This window comes from Haliotis cracherodii, unplaced genomic scaffold, assembly GCF_022045235.1.
Source record: "Haliotis cracherodii isolate W230 unplaced genomic scaffold, xgHalCrac1.p SCAF_10, whole genome shotgun sequence".
Taxonomy (NCBI): domain Eukaryota; kingdom Metazoa; phylum Mollusca; class Gastropoda; order Lepetellida; family Haliotidae; genus Haliotis; species Haliotis cracherodii.
In genome coordinates, this window is record NW_027266265.1 from 15392324 (window position 1) to 15413734 (window position 21411).

The 21411-nt window shown below is 40.4% G+C and overlaps 2 protein-coding genes across 2 annotated transcripts; both read right to left on the reverse strand.

The window, feature by feature from the left end:
- Window positions 1–185: 185 nt before the first annotated feature.
- LOC139447319 (glutathione S-transferase omega-1-like) lies at window positions 186–9281 on the reverse strand. Its single transcript, XM_071228624.1, has 5 exons — window positions 9088–9281; window positions 7105–7210; window positions 5324–5543; window positions 3670–3796; window positions 186–1035 (listed from the first exon to the last, which is right to left on the reverse strand). The coding sequence occupies exons 1-5, from the start codon at window positions 9110–9112 to the stop codon at window positions 797–799; spliced, it is 717 nt and encodes a 238-aa protein (XP_071084725.1). The 5' UTR covers window positions 9113–9281; the 3' UTR covers window positions 186–796.
- Window positions 9282–12109: 2828 nt separating this feature from the next.
- On the reverse strand, window positions 12110–19656 carry LOC139454103 (pyrimidodiazepine synthase-like). The gene is made up of 5 exons (XM_071235608.1): window positions 19435–19656; window positions 17769–17874; window positions 15958–16177; window positions 14405–14531; window positions 12110–13465 (listed from the first exon to the last, which is right to left on the reverse strand). Exons 1-5 carry the CDS (start codon window positions 19457–19459, stop codon window positions 13227–13229), a joined length of 717 nt encoding a protein of 238 aa, XP_071091709.1. The 5' UTR covers window positions 19460–19656; the 3' UTR covers window positions 12110–13226.
- Window positions 19657–21411: the final 1755 nt, after the last annotated feature.

A 21411-nucleotide genomic window follows, 5' to 3' on the forward strand; every position in this document is an offset into this window, starting at 1 on the left:
ATCGTAGACATGCTGTCAGGCACTGGTTTTTCTGGTCCACCCTTGGACATTTGCAAGCCGCCATGACATAGCGTTTGAAGGCAATCAATCTCCAATTCACTTTAGTGTCGCAATACCTAGCAGCATCTTTACCCATAACGTAACCCTTCCTCATATGTCTGGTAACAAATGAATTAGATGACCAATTCTTGTTTTTGATGACCAAGCTTTATTATTGGATAGAATTGAAGCACTACAAGAGTATGATTTCATATCTGATCACAAAATCCAACGATCTTACACTGGCAAATGAATGTTGCCTTCTGTAAAACCCCACATATGTACATTAGCTCGGAGCACCAGGATCGTATGCCTTTGAGATCAAATTGCAGATGTGACTGACATCTTGGCTCCAAGATCCTCGGTGATATCATGAAAAGAATTATTGCCAAATGGACATGTAAATGTAATTAAAATAACAATCTTCAAACGTAGATCTGTCTGTTACAATGTCCTTGACCTAAGATGAATTTTCTTCTAGACCAAAAATCTCCACAAATATCAGCTTGGATCAAAGACTTCCGCAAGTCCAAAGTTTTGAAATAAACAAATTCTTGTTTTCATTCACAAAAACACATCCGATAACTTTCATTCCAAAGGTTAGCTCATTTCTAAAGTGACAATGTTTGTAGCTCATATCTTTGTAACACATTATCCTGAACATCTTTTAGCTAAACACTCTATAAAGGCATGTGAATATGCAGGTACAATAGCTATGTTGTCATCTGCACAGTTCTGTGAAGATATATATGCAGATTCAAAGGCCAACGTCATAGTCTGGTTTTCCAGCTTTGACTGTTTCTATGAAATGAATGTGTGCCGGTGTGTCCCAGCGACATTTCTGTACAGCTGGTACCTTGCCCATATTTTCAATCCACTTGGTAAGCTTGGGGTACCGATCAGCTGTCACCCTCGCTTCCTTCACTAACTGAGCCATAGCGTCAAACCTTTCAACGTGAGGCCAAATCGTGAAGTCAATCATCTGAACAGAGCTGCCTGAAATGTAAATAGATGAGATTGAGAAGGAATAACGTTTGAAATATTTGCAGCAGATATTTAAGCGCAACCGTGAACGGCGGGTGCGGATCCCGGGGGAAAGTCAAGGGGTTAGGACTACACCTATTCAAAATTATATATGGACCCAAATGACCACCAATATCAAACTACCGTTTTATTGAAATACCTCAGTGTGTATATCTTTGTCTGATACCAAAATTTAATAAATTCAGAACATCCAGCATAATAAGTGAACATTGTATGTTTTTGTAATACCTAGGGCCATATTCTTATTCTTATTCTTATTCTTCTTCTTATTATTATTTACAGATTAAAATAAAAAAATGCAGCAAAGAGGGCTTGGGTCATCCTGGTACGGTCAGGCTGGTTAGGCTCATCATCAGCTCATGGCCCTTTCCCCCTCTACACGCAGCCCAGATAGCGAATGGGACTTCTCCCAGGAAGTGCTGCCCAGTCAAACCCACCCAGAACATTTCCGAGAACGCGAAGACTCCCCAACACTGCAGCCTTCTGCATTACCCAGATAGTCAGAAGGTTTGTATCCTCTCCCAATGCCAGTCAACAGATTGGGAGGTACCAAACCTAAGGCACCGAGAACAATTTGAAGTCGGACAACCTGGTACTTGAGATGCAAGCGTGACTTTTCGAAAGCGAGGCCTGCATATTTGCCATATTTTTCCTGAATCTTGCCAATCAAATTAGTGCCAACAGGGACAGAAAATTCAATGATGTAAATGACTTCATTGGATTTATCAAACAGGACAAGATCAGGTTTGTTGGCCTGGATAAGTGTGAGGCTGAAAACGGGCCTATTCCAAAGAATCTTGTATTTATTATTTTCCATGAGGCCCTCTAAATAGTCTGTGTCGTACCATGGATGGACCTCTGTGTCAAAACTACAATCATTGCAGTGATACAATGATCGAGCCACCCCATCATGTCGCTTAAGATACTGTGTTTGTGCCAAAGCTGGGCATCCACTGACAATGTGTTGGGCAGTCTCATTAAATTCATTGCATAATCTACATTTTATATATACATTTTGATGCAAAATCACACATTGACGGTTTCGAGTTGGAAGTGACTGGTCCTGAGCAGCAAACATAAAGCCTTCTGTTTCACTCTTCAGGCCAGCCGACTTCATTCAAGCGAAGGGCTCTGCAGGGTTGCTGACACTGCACATTAACTCGATGTAGTGGTCGTTCAGAAAACAGAGTCTAGGCCGATTTGATATGGCACTTCGGTTGGTTAACACTCATTTCTGTGCCGTCCAGCAGTACAAAACCATTAAAAAAATTGAGATTATGGCCCACATCTTTGGCTCGTTTTAGAAAACTGTGGAATGCCTTGTTTTCATCATGAGTCTTGACATACTTCACAAGAGGACCATCAGACAAATAAATGTGTGCAAAAGTGCACAAAACAATTCTATCACAAAGAGCCTCCACATTAATAATTCCACGCACTCCCATCATATTATTGTTGTTGTTTCTTGTTGTTGTTGTTGTTGTTGTTGTTGTTGTTGTTATATTTAGTGTAACGCTTAATAAGGTTACGGAAAGGGACGAAGTGCTGACGGCCTTAACATATGATACGAGCAGCCATGATATCACCTGACTTCAGTCTGCGGACACTTACGAGTGGTCACGATATCATTTGGCACTTTCGTCTTGTTCGGTAATCAATAATTCAACGTGATAAAAAAAAATAGCCGAAATGGCGCTAACTGAAATCGACACCACACGTCAATTCTCGAGTTTACGATTACGCATGTATGGCAAGGTGTTCAATCATTCCTTGAGTGATTTTGTGACATAAAAGTGTAGGAGGCAACCCTGAAAGTGAATGAGTGAGTGAGTTGGGTTTCACGCCGCTTTTAACAATAAAACAGTTATATCGCGGCGTGTCAGCTTAATATGGAAGGAAAGCCCGAAGTGATTCAGGTATCAGACGTTTACCACTTCGGTGAAACCCACGAGCACGGGTATGGTGCTGACAAACCTAGAAACATAATCGGGACGAACCGGGATTCGAACCCACAATCAGAGGTTTCTGGTGTGCCCAAGGGACGCAACTCTGCACAGCGAATCGCGGCGCCTGAGACGACTGGGCCACCCGTGCCCCCGAACCCTGAATGGATGACGTGGGCCATGGTAAGGAATCAGGAAGACCCAGGTATTGCTAATGGGTCGAACTTGAATCATATCATAGCATTTGTAGCTTTTAGTAATAGACAGATAGTGTTTATTTGAAATATGAATGCTTCCATAAACCGTAGCTGGCAGTATGTAGAGAATTGTATGCAGATCCGATGACCCTAGCAACTCTGCTGCTAGGCTAACGTCAGAGGGCGTTGTTTCGCCGGTGTATCTTGCAGCAAAATTTCACAAATTACATGAAGTTTTCTTAAAGTTTGAGTTAATTAAGGAATGAACATTAACAACGTACATAAATTATTTTTTTTCAACATAATCCCAGGCATCTCAGAATATCAAATTTACTGTCCCTTACGATGAAGTTGTTGCGTTTCGTATTATTTCATCCGTTAGTTAAAGTCATAATCACCATGTTTACGCCAAATGTTTTTCTTTAAAAATAAGTAAAAATTCTTACCACCAAAGAACGGAGTCCCCCTCTCTGCGAGAGCCTTTTCCACTGGACCAAGAGCATCATGGAATCCCTTTATAGCATCCTTTGGAACATCTTTGCCATAAGCTATCTTGTAAAAAAGGGTCACTGCCTGAAATATGTAACATTTGTATGAGAGTAGGGGAGACGTGTCTTCTGACAGTAGTATAACACAGTCGTCTAAAGGGTCGCAAATGGTTGCGTCCCTTAGTCGTGCATGATCCGCTGGTAGCTGGGTCAAATCCCTACTGCATACTTATTCATGATCCTTGGTTTGTCAACGCCATACTTGTCTTCGTCGGTTTCTCCAAATTGGTAAATGTCAAGGGTCGGCATCAATTTAGGATCTAATCTCAACCTTGATATACCTGACATACTACCGGAAAACCCGCTCACTCACTGCTCTCTTTTAAGGAAAATACTATTATGTGGCCATGTGAATCCTATTTCGAACGTTAAAGAGTTTAAATAATGCATATTTCGTTTTATAGTCACCACCACTAGTACTTATCGTTGCTTTGTACAAGAACACCACACTCGGGTCAACTAGGCTTATTCCGCTCCTTTACATTATCCCTCGAGCAGCAACAATTTTATTTAAATCTCCAAGAAGAAATTACGGTACTTACTTAGGAGGTCCAGTCAGGTGAATTGTTTAATTAGTTTTATTAATTTCGGTACCAATGAACGAAGCATTCAAACAAGCATATTTGATATCTGTATCTCGAAACGAACTAAAACGACCAGTTCCGAATGTTGATAATTAAGGTGGCACCATTATATTGTGGGTGATACACCCTGTCGTTTCCCTGCCAGGGCATCTACACCAAAAGAGAATGATAATATTGAAGGATCATTTGGGTTCAGTGTCAGTGTCTTTGTTGTTGTACAATTCGAAAGATAACCGACTCGTTTTCAAAAGTGAAACTTCTGCTTTGCTCAAGTTCTCATGTTACATATATCTAGATTCGGACGTCATATTTCGTTCAGGGTTCACTTGATATTGCAGGAAATTACTGTAAACCGTCCAATGTGGAATCCTGCCAAGTACTGACTTAAGGTCAATCAAACTGAATAGATCACAGTGAAAACACAACGTGGTATTTGACGAAGTTTGACGAATCAATTTAGTAACGCAACACAGATTGGCAACCCACGACACGGGTACGGTGATGACAAACGTAGAAACATAACCAAGCGAATCCAGGATTCAAACCACAGATGATCGGGTTCTAAGGGACGGAACTCTGAGCAAGATTAGGCGACTGGGTCACGTGTGTTCACCATGATATACATTGTACTTGAAATTCGTATCGTATCAAATAAAACACCATCACTTAAAACATGTAACGTACCTTTTTCAAAATTAGATTCAGAACTGACTGAAAATTCACTATGGTTATCACTTGCATGTGCAGTGTACTACACGTACTTGTGTTATGTATTTAATAAACCAGATTAAACTCCTATCCTGTACATATGCTTGTCAACCATACTCCGACATCACTTGCTTGATAACGGCGTTAGAACCTACATAGAAACGTCGCTCCTAATTGTAACAAAGAAGTTGTTCATCCATATATCTTATCCTTACTTAGTACTTCTAAATGCCTCTCAAAGAAATAAACCAGATTGTTACCTTTGAAAACAGTTCCACAATGAGCCTGTCCCGTGCTCTCCTGTAAGGGTCCGAGGGAGTCAGTTTGTTGTTTGGGTACACTTCATCTATGTAGTCAGAGCAGACCAGAGACTCATAGAGCACCTTGTCGTCTTTTTCTAAGATAGGAACAGTCCCGTTAGGGTTCTTGTCCCAGAACCAAGATGGCTTCTGTTTCAAGTCAATATTCACTGTTTCGTGTCTGGTGGAAAAACAAATGACGTTTTTTGAACAATATTCATCATAAATGCAATGTCAAAATGTTTTAGAAAATGGAATTATACAACATGTTCCAATGCGATAGAACTAGCTATATACTAATGACCTATAATATCAGCATCGGGGCAGAACGGAGGGTGGATTCTTACCGTTCTTTTGAGCCAAATCTAGTCTCGTTCCCTCGGTATTGGGGCCGAACGGCTAGTGTACGCTCACTCTGTGCTCTTTGGAACAAAACTTAGCCACACTCTCTCAGCATACGGGTAGAACCTCGAGTGATTTCTCAATCTATGTTCTTATGCGCTAGAACGGATCTCGCTTTCTCATACATATGACAGGGACAGAACCTCTCGTGTACACTTTCTCTATGTTTCCTGTGCGTTAGAACAAATCCCGTCTCTAAGCATAAGATCAGATCTTCTGGTGTATACTCACTATATTTTCTTACGCGCTAGAACTTATCTTGCTCTCTCAGCATGGGGACAGAAACTCCAGTGCACACTCACTGTCACCGTGTCGTAAAACCCAGGTCGTCACGGTCCTGTGATGTTAGTACCTTCCTACTCATCCCTGTCCAGCGGTCGGACGTATGGCAAGCCGTTTTCAAAATATTTCGGAATTACTTATATCATCACTTGTTTTTAAGACATCGGTATTCTATTAAAGATGTCCATTATGTTTTTTTAAAATATCAATAAATAATCAAAGATGAATTAATTTCTAATGTCCAAAATACAATTACTGATGTCTTAAAATGTGACTGTGATATAAAAAAAATCATTTCGTGATATGTCTAAATTTATTTAAGATACAGTTAAAACAATTGCCATCCAACTGAACATAATCATATTCGAAATATATTCAAGATGTCTTGAAAAAGGTTATACACATTCACAACTGCATGGCACGTTGAAAGTGTTTTGTAACGTTGATGTTCACACAGTAGCGGGACTGTGTCGTACTATTGTAGATATTTCCCATGTATTTATGGTCATTTTTGCCACCTTACATTGTACATATCTGGCTGTATATGTTTAATGGCACAACTGGGTACATAAAGTTTGGTGCTTTATTTTTATACCTATATCTCTAATACTGGTTTAGTAGTAAGTTTCCTATTCATGTTTTCCATACTTTAGAAAACACAAGTCTGTTCATTCACGAGGTTAGATGGTGTATGCTCACTCTTTGTTCCTATGCGGTAGAACTAATCTTCTTCTCTAAGCTGAGGGATAGAACCTCAAGTGTATACTCACTCTATGTTCTTATGTCCAAGAACTAGTCTCGTTCTCTCAGCATAGGGGCAGAACCTCAAGTATATACTCACTCTATGTTCTTATGTTCAAGAACTAGTCTCGTTCTCTCAGCATAGGGGCAGAACCTCAAGTGTATACTCACTCTATGTATTTAGTGTTCAAGAACTAGTCTCGCTCTCTCAGCATAGGGGCAGAACCTCAAGTGTATATACTCACTCTATGTTCTTAGTGGTCAAGAACTAGTCTCGTTCTCTCAGCATAGGGGCAGAACCTCAAGTGTATACTCACTCTATGTTTTTATGTTCAAGAACTAGCCTCGTTCTCTCAGCATAGGGGCAGAACCTCATGCTGTAGATCCTTAGTTTGCCCGGTGTGAGCGCCGGGAAGGCAGATGCTGAAACCAAAGTAACTTGATTTATTGATAACCATGGAAATGACATCTAGTCGTGAATCATACAAATCAAAACGTCACCGGGGTACGATGAAACACTAGGGCAGCAAGGTGACAGCATAGAGTTGGTATTTTCGAAGGAGGCCATCCTCATGCGTGTCTATTCTCAGCGGACATCAGATTCCAACTTCCTCTTTGACCTTGACGCCTATATGGATATCTCCCAGGATCTCAAGGATAGTGAGTGAGTGAGTGAGTGAGTTTGGTTTTACGCCGCTTTTAGCAATATTCCAGCAATATCACGGCTTCACACATTGTACCCATGTCGGGAATCGAACCCGGATCTTCGGCGTGACGAGCGAACGCTTTAACCACTAGGCTACCCGACCGCCCCCTCAAGGATAGAGTGTGCCTACTTGAATATAGAGAGTTTGCAATTTTTTTCATACTTCCGGGGCGGTCGGGTAGCCTAGTGGTTCGCTCGTCACACCGAAGACCCGGGTTCGATTCCCGACATGGGTACAATGTGTGAAACCCATTTCTGGTGTCCCCTGCCGTGATATTGCTGGAATATTGCTAAAAGCGGCGTAAAACCATACTCACTCACTCACTAATACTTCCGACCCTTTATTGCCAGAAAAACAAAAATATAATTGGAGAGTGCAATTATATCTTATTTTTTGTATCACTGACAAATGGTTTGAAAAACATATACCGTAAGTTAACCAATAAATAATAAAAGTCCTTCGTATGACAAAAAGACGATATGTGTTATTTATAGAATTCAGTGATCAGTACCCACACATATATACAGAGTAATATAGTTCAAGCCCGAACGTTGTCTTGATACCAAACACAAATATTACTCAATGAATGAATGTCATGTTTTATGGATTTAAGGCGGCTTGAAGTGTACATTTACGTCAAGGTTTAAATGTCGATAGAACACTGAGAGAGGCATTCAACTCACGTCACACCCAACTGGAAACAAATGGACGCAACCCTGCACGACAAACCGACCCAAGCCCATTCAAATAATTGTGAAACTATCATCCTGCAACTGATACCAGATAACGTGAATAATGAGATGGTGAGCCGTGTCTCTAAACCCTAATTGTCCAAATAGTCCAACGATAATAACTGAGATAGTTGTTAAACTGTCTCGTGAGTCCAGGCGTGGGTGTGGCGGTTGGTTAGCCTCGTGGCTAAATCGTGCGTATGATGTCCCGGGTTTGATTCTTTGTAATAGAGCTCATTCTTGGTGTGCCCCACTCACTCACTCACTCGCACAATCCTTCCCTTCCCCATCCTCTCCCTCCCGAGCTCACTCACTCTAAAACAGAAAAGCTCCTTCCAGTAGTCTCACTCGACTGCTTACTCAATCTTTCACCTCATTAACCATTCAACCATTCAACCATTAAATAACTCAACTATACCGCGCACTCAGGGCAGCGTGTTAGTCTAGCGGCTATAGCGTTCGCTCGATTCCCCACATGGGTACAATGTGTGAGGCCCATTTCTGGACTATTTTACTGAAAGAGGCGTAAAACGGCGGGGCGTCTTTAAGGTTTTGTCGTGGACATAATGTTATATCACTGTATCGATTCCATACCAAATCATGCTTAATCATGTCATGCTAATATCACAAAACCTTAACGGGACACCACTTGGATTGAAAGACAGAGTAGATCCCAGGCACCCAACGGATGGCGTGGCTCGTTGCTCACTCTTCCACCCACTGGCCTGTCTGTTCCAAATACGATTACTGACGAAGTGATAATTACTGAACGTGACGTGAAACAAATGCAACAGTTAACAGATGACAGTGTCACGACGGTCACGTGATCTAAGACGTGACAGACTTAACATGGGGTACTCACCCGTTGTGTAGGACTTCTCAGTCATGGCGATGTTGTGTGTGAATGAATTCAACTCAGTCCCTTGAGCATATACTGAGAAATCAGAATGCCTGTCACCGTGACTAAGCACAATTAATCGTCGTTGTACGCTCCCGGAATGTTCTATATCTGCGCTTTATAACGCAGTGGCCGACTGAATGTGCACAACACCTCTCTCAAGGCCGCTCATGCTGATATCGTGTCTTTGTTTACAAAGTTTAAACGGACGCTGACTATGAAACTATGCGACCCCGTTACCGGACAATTGGGTTACTACTGATAAAGCTTAAGTGTGTCTGCTTCAGTGAGCTTGTGAAGATTGTGAAATTCACGAATGCCTAGCGTTTACATGAACTCACTGACCAAAACGGGTTTTTTAAATGAAATTACTGTTTCATGAAATCATCAGTTCCAAAATCTTACACTCTTCAAAATAAAGAAACGCACAGGTAGATTTTTAGTAAATTTATTGTACCTAATAAAGTCAATATATTTAATTCAATATCACAGATACAAATATGAAATTTTGGAGCTCGATCACATGTTGTCTCTGTACAAAGGCATTGAAACTGTTCATTGTCATGTCACATGTATGGGTCAGAAATATGGGCATTCCATAAAATGAGAGAAGTTGAGAAAGTTAATTTATATGCGTGTAAATGGTTATTGAATGTTAATAAATGTACATCAAGTAGCGCTGTAATGGGTGAATGTGGCAGATTCCCTTTACATATCAATGCAATGATGAGAGCTTTTAGATATTGGCTACGTTTAATGTGTATGCCGGGTACCCGCTTACCTAAAAAGTGTTATGAAATGATGTATTTGTACGATAGTCAAGGAAGGAAGAATTGGGTTACTAATATTAGAACAACGTTATTTTCACTCGGATTCGGTCATGTTTGGTTATCACAATCACCCGGTAACGTACAGGTATTTACTTCGATGTTATTTCAACGTTTGAAAGATAATTTTCAACAAATATAGCATAGAAGTTTATGTTATAGTTCCAAAATGTCCTTCTATTCTCATTTTAAATTAACGTTGAAGTGTGAAGAATATTTGTATTGTGTAACCGTGAGTAAATTCCGGTCATGTATGTCAAGGTTTAGATGCAGTGCTGGAAAAAGAAACTGGTAGAAAACTTGATATCCCTTGTGAAGAAAGATTTTGCAAACTATGTCAAGTTGGCCTAATAGAAGACAAGTTTCATTACCTGCTAGTGTGCCTTGCATATAATCACCTACGTCATCTCTATATTCCTTCAAAATATTGTCTACTCCCAAATGTCCATAAGTTTAATATTCTTTTATCTACAACCAACACAAAGCTGATTATTAATATCGCTAAATATATGTGAATGAATTCAACTCAGACTCTTTTGAATGTACTCAGAAATCACAATGCATGTTACGATGACTAAGTACAATTAATCGTTGCTGTACGCCACTGGAATATTCTTTGTCCACTGAATGTTCACTGAATGTCCACTGAAGGTCTCTCGGGGCCGCTCCAGCAGTCATCGCTATCACTTCATTGTTTAAACAACCTTGATATGTAAAGTCCATTTTGCATTGGACATACGTTGACTATATAACGATGTTAAATACTCCTTACCGGACGATTACTACCAGTAACCAGTACCATATAAGTGTACATATGTCACAGTAAGAAATCATTGTAAAAATAGGCATTTCATGAAATCCCTAAGCATTTCAGTAATCTCATGACATCTATGAATATCTTACATACTTAAATGAAATTACTGAAATGTTGCACGAAATACCTAGTTTCACAATCGTACTGTAACATATACAACGTAACGTTACACTGTGGACGTGGTTCGTTATTCCGCACATTTGCTAATCGGGACGATTTCAGTGGCGCCACTACCGTCCGGATTACCGGGGTTTCCTTGTATGTATATGTTTCCCTTATGGTATAATAGCAGAGCGGAAAAACATTAACTTCCGCTATGAATTGCCACCTCAATCCCGACTATACTATTCAAAGTGAAAGTGTGCAAACTTTATTGCCATGGAATAAAAAATCCATGTCGAATAAAAAGATATTAATGTTTTATAGGTGAGTCGTTTGATTTCTTTCAATGACACAGGGTTTAGTCTTGAAGGAAGAGCAGCCCACCTTTCAAATGAATGGTATCATTTGACCTTCGTTTTTGTTGTGACCAGGCTGCGGTGGCGTTTTTGGGAAGCCGGATATACACTAAATAATACACCAGTAATGAACAATATGCAAAGTTTGGTGCTTTATATGCTCAAGCATATTTTTATAAAATCATTGTAATTTAAAACTTAACATAAAACAGGCATTGGAAGTGTGATCGCCGGCAACTTCGTAAGACAATGTGAAGTGGGCACCCCTAAAGAAAATTAAGCAAGCATCCCAAGGTTTTGTCCTACATTGCACGTCACCGCTCATTGTGACGTAGCAATTATGACGTCACATTCGGTAATAGCAAAGCTATATTTTCAGCTGTATGTGGACCCCAAACTTTGTAATAACCCCCTTAGCCGATTTCTATCTTTTTATCTGCCCAAAATGTATTGCCACACATAGTTGGAATATTGCAGTAATCATTGATAAGCGCCACATTTTCAGCTCCACCTGGACCCTAAACTTTGAAATACCCCCCTCAGACGATTTTTAGCTTATTGTCTGCCCATATGTTTTAAATGTATTGCCACACATAGTTGGAATATTGCAGTAACAACAGCTTAGCATTTTGTAACTTACTGACAGTGACGCGACATGGGCACAATGTGTGAAGCCCATTTCTGGTGTCCCCCGCCGTGATATTGCTGGAATATTGCTAAAAGCGGCGTAAAACCATTCTCACTCGCTCACTCACTGACAATGACGAAGAAAGAAGTAATTGTCTATAAAACAATCACCAATTCACTCTAGTATGGCAATACCTAGCAGTATCGTTACCCACAACGTAATCCTTCCTCATTGTTTCTGGTAACAAATGAATAAGATAAACCAATACCAAGGGTTTTTTTATGATCAAGGTTTATTATTTGATAATATTGAAACAGTACAAGTGCATAATTTCATATTTTGATTACGCAAACAACAAGGTGAGGGGAGATGAAATTGGGTTTAACGTCGCGTCGAAGATTATTGTACTCCTATAGCGACGTGCATGCACATCGAGCTGCTTGTACCAGTCTGGACTGATGCCGATTTATAGAGCTAGTTCACTGAGATACCATGCCGCAGTTTAACACAAATACCCCACTCAGACACAGAAAACTGACTCCGAGCCGACCAGTCCTTGTTTTAGCCCTTTGATGCCAAGCGCCAGACAGGGGAACAACAAGCACCATCTCTTAAAGTCTTTGGTTTGACGCGGCCAGGGATCGAGCCCCAGACCTTCCTCTCTCCAGGCGGACGCTCTTCAACTAGACCACGGAGGCTGTCTGCAAACAACGCTCCTATTTTGGCGGATGAATGTCATCTCATATGCAAACCTACATACACATGTACAAGAGCTCGCAGTATCAGGAGTACATGTCCTTGAGATTAGTGAGTGAGCGAGCGAGTGAGTATGGTTCTACGCCGCCTTTAGCAATATTCCAGGAATATCACGGCGGTGGACACCAGAAATGGGCTTCCACATTGTACCCCATGTGCCCATGTGGGCAATCGAACCCGGGCCTCTGGTGACGAGCGAACGCTTCAACCACCAGGCTACCCCACCGCCCACCTTGAGAGTAAGTTGAAGATGTCACTGAATGGACCCAAGATCCTCGTACGAGTTTCGAATCCGACAGAGACAGTTTTAATAAACGCATGACCCTGAAAGTATTCGTTTTACAACTAGCACTAGTTCCAACGTCTGTTAATGTCTTTGTTTAAGGATATCATCAGCGTGTTATTGTTTTACAACGCTTTCAGTTGAGAATGTGAGACAACTTTGATAGTGAAGTTTAAAGTAAGCAAAACAAAACAATGAAACCCTGCAAGTCCGAACATCTGCTAGCTATAAGTTCACATTCTTTTAAGGCACATACGCATTTATGTTTGAACTACACAGATACAATAGCTATATTGTGTGGTCATCGCAGAATTCTGCGAATATGCAGATGCAAAATTCAAAGTCCGAAGTCATAGTCTGGTTTTCCAGCTTTAGATGTTTCTATGAAATGGACGTGAGCCGGTGTGTCCCAGCGACATTTCTGCACGGCAGGCACCTTGCCCATGTTTTCAATCCACTTCGTAAACTTGGGGTACCGATCAGCTGTCACCCTTGCTTCCTTCACTAACTGGGCCATAGCGTCAAACCTTTCAGTGAGAGGCCAGATCATGAGGTCAACCATCTGAACTGAGCTGCCTGAAATGTAAACATATAGATGATACTGAGAGGGACAATTCGGACTGTTTGCAACAGATGTTTACGCATATTCATGCACCACGGGTGCATCTTCGGGGGGATTGTGGGTGTGGGAGGGAAAGCTGTCATGGAGTTTGATGTTGACATAGATATTGCTACTAGATCGACTTTTGAGTTATATCTGAGCAAATGAAGCGATAGGTAGCATTGGAGAGATAGTGTTCGAATTTGGACTGGCGACGTTTTGAATGTGTGCAGCGTAAATGAATAGATAAAGTTGAAACTGATACAAATCCTTTAAATAACAAACATTAACCCTCCACGAGCTGGAGCTTGCGATAAAATGCGCCGTGGCTTGGAGTATTTAGTAAATATCTAATGACACCGCTGGGCTTTTTCACTGATATTGAATCACATATCAACAAATGAAGCAAAAGGTTGAGGATCGATATCGTGTTCGGAACGCCGATGTTTGTATTTGGCGGCGTCAATAACTAAATAAAGCTGAAACTGACCCGTCATGTGGCTGGAATATTGCCGAGTGCGGCGTTAAACAACAAATAAACAACATAAACTGGCGGTTACTAAATAATGTGCCGTAGCAGGCTGTAAATAGATATTGAATACTCAACATCACCGGGCTTATTCAATGATCTCAAGTGTAGAGATGATAGATCACTGAGAGAATCTTATGTACACCAGGTAACCCCCTCTACTTTGTTGCTAGGCTACCGTCACAGGGCCAAAAATTAATTTCTTTCAAAATTATCTCATGCCATTTAGAATATCAAATGTACTGTCCTCTACGTCGAAGTTGATGTTGCATTTCGAATTAACGTGGTGGATGACAGTCCATGTGATCCTTTTATAGCTAAAGTCATATCACCATTTCTAAGCCAAATAGTATTTCTTGAACAATATGGGAAAAAATATTCTTACCACCAAAGAACGGGGTCCCTCTCTCTGCAAGAGCCTTCTCCACTGGATCAAGAGCATCATGGAATTCCTTGATAGCATCCTTTGGGACATCTTTGCCATAAGTTGTCTTGAAAAAAGGGCCCATTACCTGAAATTATTAACAGTAGTATGCTAGTTGGTGACACAGGATGCCGAGTCGTCAAAGATTCGTAAATGGCTGCCAATCTTAGTCGTTCTTGGATACGCTGATAGCTGATTCAAATCCCTAATGCATACTTTTCTATGATCCCTGATTTGCAACGCCCATGGCCTTGCTCGTCAATTTCAACAAATTGGTACTTATCTGGGACTGGCATCACTATAGGATTTCCTCCCATATTAATCTGGCACACCGTGAAAAAATTGAAACACTGTTCAAAGCTCCAGGAAAACCCAACTCACTCACTCACTACTTTCTTTTAAGGAAAATACTATTATGTGACAATACGAATATTATTTTGGTAAGTGAAAGAGTTTAGATAATATACATTTATTTTATAGTCACCAATATATATCATTGCTTAGTACAAGAAGACCACACTCGGATCAACTCGGCTTATTCCGCAACCTAAATTATACCTCGGGCAGCAACAATATAATGAACATACTTTACTTCGGTATACCAGTGAGGTCTTGGGGCACCTCAACAGAAGGTCAAGTCAGGTGAACTTTTTAATCAACCAATCAACGTCGATGCTTCTAAATTCTCGATACGAATGAACAAAGCATTCAAGACAACATGTTTGATTTTTTTTGTTTCTCGAAATCGAACTAAACGACCACTTCCGAATGTTGATCATTCACATTCATTGTTGATCATTAAGTATTTTATACATCCTGTTTCCCTGCCGTGGTATCTGTATATCGATGGATTATCTGTGTTCTGTGTTCCGTGTACAATTCGAAATTACCAAATCGAGGAAGTAATTAAATGTAACCGAATGGTTTTGGAAAACGAAACTTCTGACTGGCTCAAGAGCTCACGCATTATTCATTTAGACTGGTCCGTCAAAGTTCGCTCAGGGTTCGCCGACAGCAATGGAGTGATGATATTGCATGAAATTACCGTAAACCTCCCAATATGGATTCCTGCCAAGTACTGACCCAAGGCCAATTAGACTGAGTCGAGCAGAGTGAAAACACCATACAGTATTTGAGGAGTTTATAAAATATCATCACGGACCTGATAACGCAGCATAGATTTGGAACCACCAACAAGGTTACGGTGATGACCAACGAAGATTCATAGCCATGGGAACCTAGGATTCGAACCAAAGATCGTCGGATTCTAAGGCACGGAGCTCTACACAGCTAAGGTACCTTAGACGACAAGGTCATGCGTGTTCTCGGTGATATACTTAAAAGACGTGCCACATGAACTTAAAAACTATAACTTAAAGCATTTAATGTTTCTTATTTCAATGTGATTCCGAACTGACTTGTAGTCTTTAGGGGATTCTTTCATTAATTCGAATGGTAGTACTTCAGCGTACAGTGCACTGCTTGTGTTTTTCATTAGTAGACGACAGTGTTACCTTTGAAAACAGTTCCACAAGGATCCTGTCCCGTGCTCTCCTGTACGGGTCCGAGGGGGTCAGTTTGTTGTTTGGGTACACTTCATCCAGGTAGTCAGCGCAGACTAGAGACTCATAGAGCACCTTGTCGTCTTGTTCTAAGATGGGAACAGCGCCGTTGGGATTCCTGTCCAGGAACCAAGATGGCTTCTGCTTCAAATCAATATTCACGGTCTCGTGTCTGTTGAAAAAACAAATATATTTTTTTAACAATATTCATCATAAATACAATGTCAAAATGTTTTTTTTAGAAAATAGAATACAACATGTTCTTATGCGCTGGAACTAGTCTCGCTCCGAACAGCTTGTGTATACTCAACGTTCTTTTGAGCTAAAGCTGAAGTCGTTCCCACCGCACCGGGGAAGACCGTCTGGTGTAAACTCACTCTATGTTCTTTGGAGCTAACATTAGTCGGTTGTCTCTCATTCTGCCTACAGTTTATAATACACAATATACGTTTTATTAGGGTATTAGTTTCACATGACTGAATGCTTTCTGAATACCTGTCTTCCATTTCTCATCATAGATTAATCCTTTCAACACAAAGACCACTAAATAAAGAAATGTGAATACATGTCAACCTGTCTTGCCTCATAACATGCAATGAGAACTGACTTCTAGTGCAAAACATTTCACCAAACCATAGTCAGAACGGCCAAGGGCATTCTATCTCTAAAAATAGAAAAATCTAATCATATCAATACGATAATAGAAATGTTATCAATACATATTTGAATTTTGACTTGGCTTATTTATGCTAAGATTAAATGAATGGATATAAGTGTACTTGTGATGTGATATTATGTATATGATAATGATGTTATGTTGTCATAAATGCAATATGATGAATTGTAGATGTTGACATAAATGAATATCAATGTATGATTGCTTAAAAAAATGATGTTATATCAGAAACGATAAAGATATGAATACTTAAGGATTTAAGTTGTATTTGTTGACGTTCATCAGCTGATGAGGATAGTTCCTCGCGTGAGCAAATTCCATGATGAACGTCAACAAATACAACTTCAATACTTATATTGACAAATACATATATCATAACAAAACTATCCATTAAACATCAAACTTTCATTATTTGAAGCGAACTATATCAACGCGGAGAGTCGTGACGTCATCCGTCCGAAACATTCCATGTGGAGCGGCTACGGCAATGTCATCCACTTGAAAAGAGCACCCAGAAAAAGTTAGCGTTGGAAAGAAATCCAGACCCGGCTGATGCTGAAAATGGATTGATATTAACGTTCTGTGAACTTTGAGTGTGTTTGAGTCATACTACGGCTGCTGATGACGGGAATTACCGCTTGAGGCGATGCGGTTGGATTTCCCGAAGCAATACACGACAGTGTGAAGCTCAGTGATTTCTTTTGGTAACAGACACCCTTTTGTGTACTTACTTAATGTTCTTATGCACTGGAACTCATCTCGCTCTCTCAGCATAGGAGCAGAACATGTAGTGTATTCTTACTTAATGTTCTAATGCGCTGGAACTCATCTCGCTCTCTGAGCATAGGGGCAGAACATACAGTGTATACTTACTTTATGTTCTTAAGCGCTGGAACTCGCTCTCTCAGAGTAGGAACAGAACCTCTAGTGTATACTAGTATTTACTCCATGTTCTTATGCGCTAGAACTAATCTTGCTCACACAACATAGGTACAGAAAATCTAGTTTACACTCACTCTATGTTCTTATGCGCTAGAACTTATCCTGCTCACTCAACATAGGTACAGAAAATCTAGTTTATACTCACTCTATGTTCTTATGCGCTAGAACTAGTCTTGCTCTCTCAGCAAATGGGCAGAACCTCATGCTGTAGATCCTCATTTTGCCCGGGGTGAGCGCCGGGAAGGCAGACGCTAAAACCAAAACAAATTGATCGATTTATCGCCATGGAAATGTCATCTAGTCGTGAATCATACCAATCAAAAAGTCATCGGGTACGATGAAACACAAGGGCAGCCAGGTGACAGGATAGAGTTGGTCTTTTCAGAAGAAGGCCACCCTCATGCTTGTCTATGCTCAGCGGACATCAGACCCCAGTTTGCCCTTTGACCTTGACGCATATACAGATATCCGTTCAAGAATCTCAATGATGCATGTAGACATTAGTCACACATGATATTTAGTCACACATGATATTTAGTCAAAACAATGACATTTTTTACTTTTTATTGCATGGTTAATGTACCCGCTGACCCTACATGTCAGGAATGGGTTTAAGTTATTTTGGAAACGCCGAACCTGATAAATACATTCATGAATAAAACATAAGTAATTATTTCCCTGCCTCACGCAGACAAGTGGTATGTGTTTCATTACCCGACATTTTCCGCTCAAATATTTCTCACAGCGTCACTAGTACTACACAGATTGTTTCCTTTGTTCACATGTAAACGCGAAACATTTTTGACATTCCTGTCACGTTTCACAAAACAATGCTGAACAGAAAATATAGAATTTGAAATTATTCTCATACTAATTACCCTTTATTGCAACAAGAGCTGAAAAATAATGGGAGAGTGAAATGTTATTTTCCTTGTTATAGTGATGAGAAAATGTTTTGAGAAAAATATACCGTAAATGAACCTTATATGTACCTTACGATGACACAAAGACGACCCACAATACACAGAACATGCACAAAGTCTCATAAAAACTTTGTGATTCACAGAATTTAGTGATCTGTACCCCAGCATAAAGTAATATAGTTCACGTTTGAGTTTACGCCGTATTTACCAATCTTTCAACAATATCGCGGCGGGGGGACAACAGAAATGGGCTTCACACATTATACCCATGTTTGGAATCGAACACGGACTTTTGTTTGACAAGTAAACGCTTTAACCCCACCGCTTCAGTTTCTGTTTGAACGTTTCTTTGACACAACACAATAATATTACTCAATACATGAATTTTATATGGTTTTAAGCCCGGTTAAACGAGTACGTCACGATCTGTGAGCTAAATGTGGATGGAATGCCGAGATTTGGACTCAACTCACGTCAAGCAAATCCTAGAAACAAAGGGACGCAACCCTGCACAACATTCGGATCCAAGATCCCTCACTTAAATAATCATCTGGCCCATCTATGAGCGTGTATATATTTCACTTGAGAAATTGTTTAGTTAATGTTGTTTATTTTTGCTGATACGTCTTGTTGCATTACGGCTGTACCCCTGAATTAAGACGTGCATACGAATATCATGTAACGCTAATGCGTCGTACACAGGACACGCTTGATCGTGTTTGCACCAGCGACATGCTACAACATGGCGACGTGAACAAGTATTCATCGAATTAGACGTGATAAACAAGGACATATATGTGTGTCCTACACCAACAGTATACAAATGGTGGCAGTGTCATGACGGTCACGTGAACTAAGACGTGACATATTGAAAAAAAGGGTACTCACTCGTTGTGTAGGCCTTCTCAGTCATGGCGATGCTGTGGCTGAATGAATACAACCCACTTCCTGTTGTATATACAGAGAAATCGGAATGCCTGTCACGATGACGAAGCACAATTTATCGATGCTGTACGCCACTGGAATATTCCTTGTCTGCGCTTTGCATCGCGGAACAGTAGCTATTACTGAATGTCCACTACATCTCTCCTAAGGCCGACAGCTGTGGGATATATAAACACAACGGGCTACTGTTTACACATCCAGGTCAGCTTGATCTTTCCTCAGCTATATTTGACCGCCTCCGTGGTCTAGTGGTAGAGCGTCCGCCCGGAGAGCGGAAGGTCCGGGGTTCGATCTCCGGTTGCGTCATACCAAAAGACGTTAAAAGATGGTACTTGTTGTTACCCTGTCTGGCGCTCGGCATTAAGGGGCTAACACAAGAGTTGGTCGGCTCGGAGTCAGTATACTGTGCCTGAGTGGGGTATTCATGTTAAACTTCAGCATGGTATCTCAGAGAGCAAGCACTATAATTTGGCATCAGTCCGGTCCAGTACAAGCAGCCACACACACACACACACGCACACGCACACGCACACGCACACGCACACACACACACACGTGCATGCACGTCGCTATATAAGTGCAATATACTTATACAATTAGTAAAAAACATGTTTCCTTTGGTTTTTTATTCTCTTCTTTTCAATTTCGCCCGCCCGCTTCTCTTGCTGAGTAAGGTTGGAGATGAGAAACACATACAAAAATGGATGGCCTACACTGCAACTGAGGCTTTCCCTTTATGTGCTTCACTTGTGGTATGGCAAGCCCGGAAAATAACAGGCGTTATATAGTGAAACTTGTTTAATCCGGACAGTACAGTTCATAGTGCAAAAGTGCAGTTTAATTAAGGGAGCAGTATATACATTCCAGGTAAATATTAACTCGAAACTGTTTCAGACATACCTCCCACACGACTCGTGAAACCGTATTTGTGAACACGTTGATATGCTCAAGCAAAAAAGAGGAGATTTCAACCCAAAAAACTCAAATTATAATATTTTGTGAGGTATATGAGACAAAAATAGTTCGGAACATGACGAGCATGGGAGTTTTTGATCTTGCACAATCCTTTTTTTTTGTATTTCATCTCGTTTACAACTAAACTGACGGACAAATGAAAGTATACACCCATATTTGATGATGGCAAAAATGAAATAAACAAGAAATGGTTATTTGACGGTGTTGATTTGATACCGGTATCATAGTTGTGTTTTGGACATAGTTTTTGTTGTTTCGGCGACTGGTTTCAGCCCAGTGAAAGTTTCATAACGTTTGTAATTCTTTCGTCAAATCTAATATTAAGGTGTGTACTTTCTTTTCCACAGCATTTCTTTGATAGGCATTTAAAAGTTGGAGTACTAAGTAAGGATAAGAATTTATGGATGAACAACTTCTTTATTACAATTAAGATAACGGTGTTAGAACCTACACGGAAACGTCGCTCTTAATTGTAATAAAGAAGTTGTTCATCCATAAATTCTTATCCTTACCTTTCCTCAGCAGTTAATTAAAACGCCTCCAAATAAATTAAACTTCAAGTATCCTGAACAGTTTATTTTGTCGGATGGAAAATTTGCAAACCTGCTAACACCCACACCCACCACCAAATGTCACACCTATCCCCAATGAAAAGAAATGAAAGACGTTTTTTACTGTCCACTTACATGCTAAGATGATAGCTAACTTTGTACTTAAACTGCACTCTGTCATTCTTGTTATTGTACCACCACTTTGCATACAATACATGTATCCATCTTGTACTTGGGCCTGTGGCTTTTATACGGAAATACACTTAATTAAAATAATGCCTTAACATACCTTACAACAGTCTACCGGGAACAGATGATTTCGGAATAACGGTGACCAGACAATCAGACCCTCACTGTAATGAGTTTCAAGGTTTAATGAAACAAATAGATCGTC